Source organism: Thermobia domestica, chromosome 8 (assembly GCF_964235325.1).
Source record: "Thermobia domestica chromosome 8, izTheDome1.hap1.1, whole genome shotgun sequence".
NCBI lineage: Eukaryota > Metazoa > Arthropoda > Insecta > Zygentoma > Lepismatidae > Thermobia > Thermobia domestica.
Genome location: NC_137461.1, coordinates 226266290 through 226280677, shown reverse-complemented (window position 1 = coordinate 226280677; position 14388 = coordinate 226266290). Strand labels below are relative to the sequence as shown.

At 35.0% G+C, this 14388-nt stretch overlaps 1 protein-coding gene across 1 annotated transcript in view; it reads right to left on the bottom strand.

Annotated features, from left to right (window-relative positions):
- Positions 1–2895: 2895 nt before the first annotated feature.
- The window catches only part of LOC145692482 (uncharacterized), a 617057-nt gene continuing 605564 nt past the window's right edge, over positions 2896–14388 (bottom strand). The window contains exon 4 of the mRNA XM_081767789.1: positions 2896–3075. Within this exon, the coding sequence (XP_081623915.1) occupies positions 2896–3075 (180 nt within the window). The remainder of the gene's footprint in view (positions 3076–14388) is intronic.

The window sequence follows — 14388 nt, the reverse complement described above, 5'->3', positions numbered from 1 at the left end:
TTAGGTATTTATTATTATTACTACTACTACTACTACTACTACTACTATTATTATTATTATTATTATTATTATTATTATTATTATTATTATTATTATTATTATTATTATTAATGAAGAAGGGAGAGAGCAGTTCAATAATTTTAAAACTTAAAACTTAGAAAATGCTTCCCGATTATAAAATGGGTTTAGAATATGTTAGTAATGGATATAATACACTTCTTGAAGGTAGAACCATATTTAATATCTTTACTACTCTAAGCCATTAGAAAAATGCCGCCACCTCAATATCAATAAAAAAAAAAAAAAAAAAAACGACGTAGAAATTCTACGAAGGAAAGAAAAACAGTTTTTATAAAGAACGAACCTCTGAGAAAAGAGTAACAAGACATATGCCATATACCGATATATACACGATGAAACTAGCTACTTTCCCAGAACCTACTTCTATGTAAGTAGAAAGATCATACAGTGCGTCTAGCGGAACCTTGAACATTATCCCTGTGTCGGATCCTTGTTCCGGAATCAACCTATAAAAGCGCAGGAATGTCAGCCGCGGGCAAATTCAAAGGCTAATCGCTCGCTGTGAAGAACCCTTCAAAAGACGTTAAGGCTCTCTGTTTATTACAAGGTTTTCAGTTTAATTTATTTTAAATTAGGTTTGTAAGGGGCAGAAATAGACCGTTAGTTTTTTTTGTTTTTAATAAATCGCTTTTCGAGATCCTTCTATAAAATGTTAAATTGAATCGGTCACTTGAGAAACACCTCATATCCCCCCCCCAAAAGTAAATTTTCGGGAAATCAAAAAAAAAAAAAAAAAACAGCTGGTCCATAATTTAACATCATGTTTTTAAATTTTTATATATGTTTCTACAGGGTTTGGTAAGTTAATTGTACCAAAATAAAATTTTATTAATTTTATTTTGATATTTAAAAAAAATATAAACGTTGTTGGAGATGTGTTGTTTCTCAAATGACTGACTAAACAATATGTTATCAAGTATGAAATAAAAGGTAAAACAATTCAAATTATTAATAAAAATCAGTATTTTATTCACATTTTCCAAATATTGTTTCTTAAAACAGTTCAATGTCATCCATATCGATAGTTGGCCAGTCATAAATTTTTGAATAAAATTCACCAACAATGTCTACAGGTATATAGGCTTCGACTTTCTTGAGGTCATTGATTATGTTGATGTTAATAGGTACACATTTTTGCAGGTAGACACTGATTTTTGGAAGCTCTGGTAAACCAGTTCCCGGTTTTTTAAAGTCAAAAGTTTGTTCATTGAGTCCACCAATAAAGTTTTTTACTTTAACTTGGCCTACATGTTTATTAGAGTAATGAATCTCCATAAATGTTGAAATGTTGAATTTTATTTTGTTTTCCCTTGGGATGTTCCTTGCTTGAGTCTCCGTAGATATTACATTTTTTCTATAAAATTGACCACACCATGATTTTAAATAATTCACTTTTTCACTTTCTACTATTTCCACCAGGAACTTGTCCTGAATAGCAGCAGAGTGCAACATAAGTTCAGCATACTGTTTTCTAGTGTAAATCCTGTCAGTTGTTTTAATTTTTGATTGTTTGCTTTAATTTGATTACACTTAAGTCGCGGTCACACGGAAGGTACAAATGACCTCGAATAGGAAAATAGTGATGAATACTGTCGAATCGGCCAGTTTCTATTATGGCAAGAAAAAACCCGCACAACCACGGTGTTTTTGTTTTGTCCAGGTGCACCATCGAGGACACATGAAGATCCCTAACATCAGCATCAAGAACTTCATTCATATAATCACCTAAAAATGAACAACTTTCATTTGGCTCTTTCTTAGCTAAGCCCTCATGATATACATAAAAATTGGCTTTATTGGTTGCAACATCATGAATATTAAAAACATTCACTGTCAACTGCCGTAAGTAAAATATTTCTTGAACTGGTATTTGAGGAAGTTGAAGGTTTTGTATAAAGTCCATGCAGATCCCACCTACTTTTTCATCCGTTAAACACTTTTGTCTAATATTTTCAATGGCTTTGAAAACTGTGATCTCTTTTTATGCACAAGGAGTTCTGCAACATAAACTCTTTTAGCTACATCATTTAAAGATGGACTTTTTATTTTGACAGACAGTTCCTCACACTTACAACAAGAATCAATCTGATGCCTCCCGAAAGTTAAGTCAAAATGCTCATGAAAGATTTTCAAATAAAACTTGTAATCAACATTCAAGTCTGGATGTTTTTCTTTGAAAAGTTGCCACATAACTCTAACATTAAGTTTAGTGTTCTAGTATGTGTAAGACCTGCTGGTGTAACGGGCTTCTTTCTGGGGAATAGAGGCTATGTGGTCGTCAATAGCCTTTATGATATGACCTGGTGTAGCGTTCCCTGGGCATTTTTCACTCTTAAGTCCTTTGGTGATTTGCCTTGAGAGAGTAGTTTACACATGCTTTTGACACGTTGAGTGGATACTCCATGGACCGAAAGAAATGCACGTTTACATACCTGTACTTTTCCAGTAGACGCAGATACAGAATACACAAAGGAGTGAGACTTTGGTTTACTAGTTATTTCGTTATCATCCAATTTTCGCCTTTTCCTTGCAATTGGCTTACACTCAATTAATGATTGGAGGTATGCATCCTATTCATTTTTTGTGTTAAAATCAATAAACTTGGTGTAAGTTTAATTTTCTTGGTCCTCTGTAACCTTTTCCGGTATACATTTCCATCTGCACCTAAAATAACCAAACCTCACTAGGACTAGTTCAAAATAACTTAAAACCTACAAAATATTACAATCTTAGGCTATACAGATAAATTTTCCTAGGTTAATGTTCTAGGTTATAGGATGTAAGATGATCTATGCCTATGGTAAATATTCTAAGTTACCTGCAAGCGAATCCATATTCTTTTGATTTCACTACATTTTCTTTCCAGTTTGTATACTCTTCATTCATAACACGGGACTTCTTTATTCTTTCACACTTATACTGAACTTGCTTCCCTTTTCTACGTTTTAATCGTGTGGAATTATTACTTTCACTTTCACTAGAACTCATTTTAACCTATAAACAACAATAATAAACACTACAGCACAACAGCTAGCTGTTTGGATTAAAATTGAATAAAAAAAACAGTGTTGCTACCAGCTACATTATTTTGTAAGTCATTTGAGAAACAACACATTTCCAGGAGATGAGATGTTTCTCAAAGGAATGGATATTTTCTAATGCGCCATCACAATGGTTACTAAGTGGAGATGAGTTGTTTTATGCGTATTGGTTTTGTCTAGCCTTCACCAACAATTTAATATGTCTAACTCAATTTTGGCCAAAAATGGACATGAGGTGTTTCTCAAATGACTGATTCAATTGTTTTAACGTATTCTTGAAGGACAATTCTATTACATATGTTGTTAAGTATCAGGCTTCCCTTGCGAAAAGCTCAGATGATTGGCAACTCTATCCTGTTGTGAATTTCCTGAGAGGGAGAAATGGAAGTGAGATAACGACTAGTTTCTCTTTCTCTCTCTCTCTCTCTCTCTCTCTCTCTCTCTCTCTCTCTATATATATATATATATATATATATATATATATATATATATATATATATATATATATATAGAGAGAGAGAGAGAGAGAGAGAGAGAGAGAGAGAAACTAGCCGTTACCTCACTTCCATTTCTCCCTCTCAGGAAATTCACAACAGGGTAGAGTTGCCAATCATACATATATATACAATTAGTACATGTATACGTAGATAAATAGATATAACTTTCATATAACTCTCTTAGGAAGCATACTATACAAGGAAGACAAAAAGCAATTTTTTTCACTGGATACCATAAGTAATAAGAGTAGACTTCGGATCGATATGCACTAAAATATCCATGCAAATATGCACTAAAATATCCATGCAAATATGAGCTAAAAATCACGAACATATGCAAATATGCACCAATCAAAGGCTAAAGTTAAATCAGAAATTGTATTATCTTTAGAGACAAAAGTTGTATTACTTGAACTACATATAACTATGATGCATTCCTGCTACAATACACTACTATGTAGTTTTCATTATTTTCTTAAAAAAAATAACAAAAGATTGCTTTTTTTAATTAGTTAAAACATTTCTGTACATCGGAAATGTTCCTTCCATGTCACTGGTCATTAAGGGACAGTATTTCAAAGCAGCAATGCCACTTGCCGATAATCTGAAATTCGTGCGTCTTGTTCCCGGAACACTTTATTTACATGTCGCATGAATTTTATGGCAGGATTTTTAGCGTCTATTGACTGTGCTTTTCGAAGCAATGCTTGTCCAGTTGGTCTTGGCGGAGTCTGTTTCATTGTTGAATTAAACAGCTCAAATGCTATACAAAGTATTAATCATCGCTCTTCTAGCCTCGTTGTGATCTTTGAAATTGAACTGAAATGAGTATTGATAAACACCACAATGTTTTCAGGTCCACAAGTGTCCGCAACTTCTTGAATGCATTTGGTTTGTTCGGGTTCAAACAGCTCAGTATGTGAAATTAAAATACACCTATCTATCTATCTATCTATCTATCTATCTATCTATCTCTCTCTCTCTCTCTCTCTCTCTCTCTCTCTCTATATATATATATATATATATATATATATATATATATATATATATATATATATATATATATACCTGCTTGAAAGTGGCTTATTTGAGGATTCGTAATTTATACGCCTAAAAATAGTACAACGGTACAATAAATTATAGTAGGTGCAGTGAATTACGTAGAATTAACCAAAAAGGTAAATATAAAGAGATTGATTACATTCCATCCGACGATTTTTTTTTAAAAAAAATCCAAGATATCAAGTAAATGTCAATCGAATTTGATAAAAGTTCTTTAGTTACTATTTTCTTTTAGGATTTTTCACAGTCTTTAGTGCTTGGGATCAGTCAGGAATAAATCGATGGCTTTACCCCTAGTATAAGGTGAATTCCTGCTAAAGGAGTGAAACCCAAAGCAACCCCATGTTGTAAACATTTAAAACAATTTTGCAGGATAAACTACACTATAACTTTCGTAATAATAATAATAATAATAATAATAATAATAATAATAATAATAATAATAATAATAATAAAATTGACTCAATATGGTGCATATTTTTTGAGGCTTCACAATCATCCCTACTACGTGAATTTAAAATCAATCGAGAACTAGACATTGAAATTATCTCATTTCCCCGGTCTTCAAATAAATAAAAGTATTCTACAATTACATACGTAATATTGTTCTATTTTTACACATGTCAATAATGAAGGAGTGAATCTTTCCTGATTGTAAATAAAATATTTCCACGGCAATTTCGTAAGTCTTCTGTTTTTGAAATGAAATTAAATGAAATTTTTGAGTTTTACATGGGAGGAAAGGGAGAACCCAAGAGAACGCACGAACACGATGTTTTCTCTAGTTAATTTCTCATGTTTTGCATCTAGATTAAGGGAGACGGTGATGATGATAATGAACGAAATTGTGGAATGAAGACGAGCGAGAACAAGAGAACTCCTTGAAATTTTGATGCACACGCTGTTTGATACCACAAAAACAACTTAATGAAAACCGGGATCAAACCAGGGACCCTATGCACCACAGATGAACGCTTTACCAGTGAGCATCTATAGTTGAGTTCTTTATCTATTTAACGAAAAATGAATTAAAGTACTGTATTAGAAATCTAAATGTGTGTGTTCTATAAAAGTAACAAGCTCTACATAATTTAAATAGTACATTGATAAATATGTTATTGTAAAAAAATACAGCAAAATTGCTGAATACAGTATTTTATATACTCACACGTTTAAAATAAACATCATGGTGTGAAATGCACTTTGAATTATGTATATTTTTGAGAGTGATTGTAGCAGGTTGCAGTGCACTTCAATTTTCTAATTATCTAAGCATCACTGCTAATTTCGTATCTCAATTAAAAAAATCAGTGCATCTTTAATTCATATTATTAATAAGCAAACAAGTATTTACTAATATAAATTATCGTCATTTAGAAATCTTAATCCAGAATATTAGTGTCTTATAACTTTGAGAATATTAAAAGATGAATATATTAACAAAACTGTATTGACGGACTTCCACGACACCTTACTATAAAGGTAACCAAGAAAGTTCTGTCCATTTGTGTGGAGATCTGTGTTCAATTGGCTCTCATACCGTGAGTTGAATGCAGAGATAATGCCAAGTTCAGTTGTTGTTGTGGGTATATCCAACATACTACTTCGTTCTGGTAATTCACTTACACCGTGAACTTGCTTAAGGACAGAGTGAACATGGGACCTCCACAGAACGTCATAAGTGCGTGTATATTGTACAAGTACAAACTGGGGTCAAACGCCAATGCAGAGGGGCGGAAGATATACCAGGCCTTTGGTGAGGGTGTCGTGACTACGCGGACAGTGCAGCGGTGGTTTAGCAAATTTAAGGACGGTGACGAAACACTCGAAGACGAACCACATGCCAGAAGACCAACATATGTACAAAATGAAGATCGTCAGTCAGCAATTGAGGCGAACAGTTTCCAGACATATGAGGAACTGAAACTACAATTCAGTGTGAGTGGAGAAACCATTCGGCAGCACCTTCATCAACTTGGGAAGCACTCTAAGTTGGGTAGGTGTGTCCCACATAAATTGACTCCCGAGCTTCTTCGTAGTTAAGCGGTTAACGTACGAGCCTTTGGCATGGGAGACCTGGGTTTGACTCCTGGTGGAAGCCCATCTGGTTCGGATTTCCCATTAATCAGTAGGTTCCGACTCATGTAGCCTCGCTGCTGAAAGGGACGTTAAACTCAAATCAAATCAAATCAAATGAATTGACTCCGGGCCAGAAGGTAACACGAGCAGACCCATATGTTTCTTTGCTGTCTCGTCCGAGAAAGGAGACATTTCTGGACAGGGTGTTGACATATGATGAGAAGTGTTTCCTGTACGAAGCTCCATGGCGCCGTCATCATTGGTTAGCATCCCATGGACCTGTTCTAAAACAGCCGAAACCAGCACTGCACCAAAAGAATGTCCTCCTGTGTGTTTGGTGGACTGCTCGCGGCATCGTGCATCGGGACCTGTTACAAGCTGGTCAGAGAATCAATGTAACTGTGTGCTGGCAGTAGTTGAACCGTGTTCAAGAAAAACTCAAAGCTCTGGAGCCAGTACTTCTAAATCACATAGGGGTCCTCCTGTTACAGAACAACGCTAAGCCCCACGTGGCTAGGGTGACCCGGGACACCATTCTACGTCTTGCATTGAACAATGACCTTAGAGGAAGCCATTTCAAATTCCTAGTAGAGGTGCAAAATGTACTTGATATCTTCTTCGCTTCACGGCCCGCCACGATGGAATCCTTGGTCTTCCAGAAAGTTGGCAGAAGATCGTCGATGTTTATGGGGATCATTCTTGATCTTCCAGGTACGTCTTAGGTGACATAACAATTTTAGAAGGTGGGGTTGTAAAAGCGACATAACTTTCTTGGTTACCTTTATAAAATGTGTACCCCTGAAATGAGTTTAAGTATTATGGTCTAACGACTTAAGCTGAAAAGAACTATGTCAAATGAGTAGAAAAAGGCGTAGTCACTAGCCTGAGAAGAATAAAAGGTGATGAACTAGTAAGGTGGAACTATTTAGGGAAGAAGTATATACTCTGCTGGAAATGATATGATACGTCTACCCTGAAAGGAGATTTAACCAGGAAAACCTAATCCAGTATGGCCGACTAGCGGTAAACCTTAAATCGCATGATTGCCAAGCAATGAGGCTATCTACTGTGCACCGTTATATTGTAGAGATTGGCAAGCCTTGTTGCGCATTTAGACCACAAATTTCTCAAGTCGGCTAATAGGCCACCTCAATCAGCAAATAGGCTACTTTCATAAAAGTAGATAATGAGAAATGATCTTTTTGCTCACTAGCGGCACACTACCTGCTTAACATCTTGGTACCAAAAAGTAACCGGTAGCTATTGATTAACTATCTACTGGCCAACTGGCCACCGTTCTCCAGATATTGGCCAAAACAGTTCGAATTTCTAGACATTCAAGCAACCATATCTCGAGAACTGTAATTCATAGAGAGATGATATTTTGCTAATGTTTGCGGGAAAGAGAAGAATGAGAGGATACAAAGATTTACTTTTACGTCTAGAGACAATGACAATTATCCTTCCCTCTCCATTCTTTTTAAGTTTGTTCTGGCAATGCTTTTGGAGCATTCTCAACTGGTTTAATTGTAGAACTCATTTTCAAAAGGGTTGTTCATTTCTTCCCGAAATACATTTTCAACGGTTTCTTTCGGATGAACCATGTCGAGTATGCAAATTAGCCATACCTGAGTTGTTTCATAATTGTATAAACTCTTTGCCAGACTTGAAACTGCTATGAAAATATAAGAAGGTTAAAAAAAGGACCTTTATTGTTCTAAACCACTGTTTCAGAAGATGACTTCTAGAAGATTTTTCTTTCGTTATTATTATACTACCACAGGACCACATAATTTCATATCCACATACACAGTGATAACAACTTTAACTTCCGAGATGGGTGACGTGGATATTTTGTTGTCGGTAATTTGACACCGTTATTTGTAGTTCTTCTAAAAAGGTAACAGTCATTGCCGGAAGCATAATTCACTTACCCCTTTCTGGGTTAGTGAAACTTTTCTTTCACACGACTTTGGAAGATATTCTAAACCGACAACAATGAACCATTTCAAGGTCTTGAATCTATTTATATTAGAAACTTGAAATTCCATTTTGAGCAAAGTTGTTGGACGTTAAAAATTATCAATTCGGTCGTTCTTTAAATATGTATTTATATGCAGTAACGACATAAACATGCACGAACTTCCGAAATATGCAAATATATACACTATAAAACTCTGTTGTTTTATTCCAAAATAACTGAAATTAATTTCTGTTTAAAGAGTATATCAGTATCACATCAAGAAAAAAAAATGCAAATATGCAAAAATCCGGAGTCTAGTGATAAGTAGAGACTTTCGCAGCATCCTATAAAGCGTGTTGTCATGAAATTAGGTAGCACTGCGAACAGTCGTTCTCTCAGAAAAAATGTTCCGGGAGGACACAGTTAGTATTCCGGGGGGGCACTGCTGGTACAGTTCGCATCAAAAAACCTGAAACATGAGCATCTAAGTTTATTGTGAAACGACGAAGTCTTTTGCTCCAAAATAAATATGCAGGGGAGGACGCCGAGGTTTTTCCTGGCGTCATTCGTGCCACTTAGACGTTATGTCAATTCCCTGCGCTGTTAGGCGTAGTTTCACAATAAACTTACATGCTCATGTTGCAGGTTTTTGCTGCGGACTGTACTATTCAATTTATTATTATATTATAGATGTATTATTTTGGTCTCCTCCGGGGGGCATTCTCGGAATGCCGGGGGTGCAGCCCCCCAAAAAAAAAACATGTCTGGAAGAAACACTGAGTGTGAATATCTTGGAAACGAATTATCTAACATTGATAGTTGTCAAAAAGTGTTGGAAAGACCATAATCCAGCAATCAATTGTCAGTTGTAGATAATTGTATGTAAGCGTTTCAAATATAAATAATCCTCACCACTACACTCATGCGGTCCCAGTTCTCATTTTTGATATATCAGCATTTGAGATTAAGAAATAAACGCCTATGGTTTGTTCTGAAAGATCATATGCTTAACCCTATAGCTGTAAGAATTTCTAAAATTTACTGTTCCTGGATATAACTGGTAAGATTTACTGTTATGTTTGGATATAACAAACTTCTCGACTAACTCGACATACTTTAATAACTGGTTCTAGCGAACCGGCTGAATAGTACCATTGAATGGAATTGCATTTGGTGATGGAATCGGATTTTGATAAACCTGATTTCGATTCTGCAACTTACTTACTAGATAATAATTTAATTGCGTCGTTAAAAAAAGGGAAGAAAATACTTTATAACGGAAAACAAAGAAAACACACTTGAGTAGGATTTAGGATTGAGATTTCTGAGCTTTAAGAATCCATGGCCGCTTAACCCGCCATATGAGGGATGATGTCCCTCGGCGATCACATCCGTGGAAAGGGAAGGAAGAAAGGATTGGGGAAGGATGGAAGCGGCCTAGAACCTATAAGTTAGGTATCAGCCCGGCATTTGCCTGCTGTGAATGAGGGAAACCTCATTCAGGGTATTTTCCTGGTAAACCGCCTTCCTTTTTACGCTTTTCCGACCAAGTGTCCCCACCGGGACCGCTCGCACCGAAGGCGAGAGCGTTAAGCGACTACGCTACGCATGGCCGGCCACACCACACTCAAGTTTGATCTAACACAATGGATTCGTAAATTTCAAAATTTCTGTTATAACGAATACGAATGACACTATTGGACTAATAAAGGTATACTGATAGAAATGAAAAGTTTCTTGGTTACTGGTATTTCAGGTTGGGGATAATGAGCCATGGTGTAGACCTGGTGTGTTTAAATGGAAAAAGGTGTCGAACACGAAGCAAATTACGTCTAAATCACATGAAGCGTCTAAATCACATGCGGGTTTTGTCAATGAGTTTTAGACTACAAGACATTAAATAATGAAACACAAAGAACAGAAAAAAATGTGAGCAGACTAATTGACATTGTGTGCTGTTTTAGTGTACAAGAACTTCCATTTAGAGATCACAGGTAGGGGTTATAACTTGGAAAAAATAGGAAATCATTTAGAAATTACAGAGTTGTTAGTTGCTGAAGAATCGTTTATAAGAGCAGTTAGGTTAAGTAATATTTGTTTAGATAAGGCACACACCAAAAAATTTTATTTGGAGGAGCCCAATACTATGATACTACGTTCAATTACCACTGTAGTGTTGATCCGGTATTATTCTAAATAACTGTTAAGTACTGACACCTATATTCTCAGAGAAAACGATACAACTAGGTTGTTTTTATAAAATATAAAAGCATAAAAGAAGTGTAAGGTCAAACCTTGACGCAACATCAGTCATTTCTTTGCTAAGCAAGTATACTTTTATTCAGACAATGTATACATGACTCCAAAAGTACATTAACACCTGTTATTCTCCTTTTCCTGCAATAGTAGGCAACCCCAAAAGCTTGGTCATTCGGTTGGTTGGGAGTTCGAAAGGCGTTGGACCAAACCTCAATTTTGTTACAAATATATCAGTGTGGCAAACTGTAAATAAGAGAATAAAATAAATTGTTAAGAAAGACAGTTTTATTATTGTGAGGGAAATGGATGACACAAAAAGTTACAAAATCATCTTACTTAAGCAGTTGAAACAAGATGAATGGTAAGAAATAGATATCAGAGAAAGCAGCTTCTTTCTTTAAAACAAAATCGTAAAAAAGAAAATAGGTTTCATAATGTAAAAGTTTAATATAAACGCCTAACAGCACAACAACAAACATCCACAGGAAACGGAAAGAGAGGCAAACATAGACTAAGGTTCACCATTAGCATAGTAGACTTGTGGGACTCCCATGAAAGATAAAGACATGGGACCCTGCTTGTAAACCAAATTGTTACAATAATAATAATAATAATAATAATAATAATTATTATTATTATTATTATTATTATTGAAAAATCGTTTCCTTTTCCAATCTATAATTCTGCCTAAGAGTATGTCTGCATATAGCAGTCGTGTGTGCAGTTTTTGTCAATGAGCGGTCTCAAAGGCCAAATGGGATGGAAATCTCCGAGAGAGAGGAACAAAAAACATTCTTATGATAAATTCTAGGTCAAAGTTCGAAGCATTTGGTTTTTGAAAAGTCCTTTTTTTGGGAAGATAAAACGTTTTGGCCCCTAAGAAATTACAGTATATAATATTGCAAATTTCCAAGTGGATTTATTTACATTGCTATTTGTGGTAATAAACAAATTGTCATTGGAGGACATTATTGTAAAAATTAAGTTTTGTTGTGTCATCCATCGCAATGCTTAGAGGCCCCTATACTTCGTCCCCACAAGACCGATATAAAAAATTTAGGATATGAATATATTGTGTTGATATATTTGCTATATCGAAATTGGATACGTCAATGTCGATATCGACGATATCAATATCGACATATCGCACAGTCCTAGATCGGAGAAATAATGCTTGAAATATACTGGATCAATAATAAAAATTTAAATGTTCTTGCATTCCGTACCCAAGGTTGACGGGGAAAGGGGTGAACACGAACAAACATCTTAAGCCAAAAAATTGTTAAAATAAAAGTAGTTATACTTCCCCCTTAATATAAAACTATTACTGTAATTTATCTTTTACCTCTGTTTCTAATTGTCATCAAAAATCAGCGACTGTACACATATTTTACGTAGTATAGCAAGATACTCTATAATTTTTCACAACTAAGCAAATCGGAAGATGAAATTCTTGCGATAATAAAGTGGAATGTTCTACAAAACAATCATAATTCATTGTCCTTATTTCTGTCAATAATTTTGACAGACTCAGAACTACAAGAATGATAGAACTAGATATGAGGCATTTAATTCCTTTTTTCTCTCACACTAAAAGACATCTTCATTTTTCTGAGATTGTCATTTTTTAATATATAAGTCCCATATCCCGGGTTAATTCTGGCTACCGGGTTTTCGAGGTAATCGGTACCGGAAAGTGTAAAGCTGTCGACTCTCAAATATCGACAGTTTGTGCAAAGAGATTTCACAGTTCATGTTGTTATTTCTTCGTTACAAAAACTCTTCTGATTGATTATATTCATGGTGAATTACTGAACTTATACACTCCGCATAAAAAATCGACAGCTAATACCTTGCAGCTAGGCCATCCAATATATACTTTCTTGTCCCACAATCGTGTCTGGTAGAGAGACCTCTCTCTCTCCTCCTTCTCTTTCTCCCATATTAAAATCAGCAACAACATGAGCACAATTCTAATTTCAAACTATAAATGTATTAAGGTCAATAAAGTGAAAGAATAAAAATGAGACAAAACGAGATTTATAAGTTGATATAGAGGGAAATTAAAAAAATCTCAATGAAAAATTGAAAACAATAGATATCTGTTAGAGTTATGGAAGTGAGGCAGAGAGGGAAAAGGAGATAGAAGAAGAAAAAGAAAAGGGAGCACAGATAAAAATATTGGATTTAAACGTAGTAAGAAAAGAACCTAACATTATAAAGTTCCGATTCCAGAAATCCATCACTAATATAGAAATAACGTTTTCTAAATTTTTGTTAGAACTATTCGAATAGATACGTAGAGGATGCTTGAAAAATTCATGAAATCATTTTCAAAATGAATACCAAACTTGGAGACCAAATTAAGTACTCGATTTCCGGTGAAACTGAAAATTCCGAGAAGCATCTAGTAACATGCCAAAGGTTTAACATACATCCTGTCTTTCAGCGTGGTTCGGTTGCAAATTCGGTAGTGTTCATTAAACGTGCTGATCTGAAATACATTATAATAAACCTAGTAGGTAGCGAGGGTCATACCTTCCACTCCAGACTACTAATGCAACTGAAAAAAAGAAGAGAGAGAAATATAGAAAGAAAGAGAAAGAAAAATTCAATGAATCTTGTAAATTTTTGTAGCAAATTTTGTATATTTCGTATTTCATATGCGGATAATAGTAATTGAAGAATTATAGGATGGAAACGAATTTTGTGTCAAATTAATGTAAATAAAATCTCTCTTAAAATAACTCAAAAGGGGCCATTTTATAGTCATTTCTGAACATTTGTCTGTTCCGAACATCCACTCTCGATTTCACCTATTGCGGATATAACGTTATAATTCGCAATGATAAGGTGAACACGCTAGAGGTGAAACGGGTCATCACAGTGACACGGTGATTTGGTTGAGACTCTGTAACCCATGGAAAAAAAGAGACTACTTATTTCCTTTACATAAAGTACGTGTTCGTGAGTGAAAGCGAGAGAGAGAGAAGAGAAAGATGCAAGACATGATAAGGAAACGTCAAGAAAGATGGATACAGAGAAAGAGAAAGGGAGACGAGTATAAATATGAAAACTACTTATCACTACTCTGTATGATGAAGACTGCATCCAATGTTTATTCTGATTGTCGTCTTGTAACTATTCCAACCAACGTTGGTAGCGAATATTTTATATTAAAAAAGCTAGTACCTGATGGGGATTCGAACCAAGATTTTTCATTTGCAAGTCTATGACAGTACCAATACACCAACGTTTACTCTACCAAATCATATTTAACAAAATATATAGTGTTTCTTTTTAAGAACAATAACATGAAAAGTGGATACTACAGATTAATTAAGTGCTTCGAATTGTACTAGTATCCCTCATAGTTATTTTTTGCCCTTTTCCGAACCAACATTTG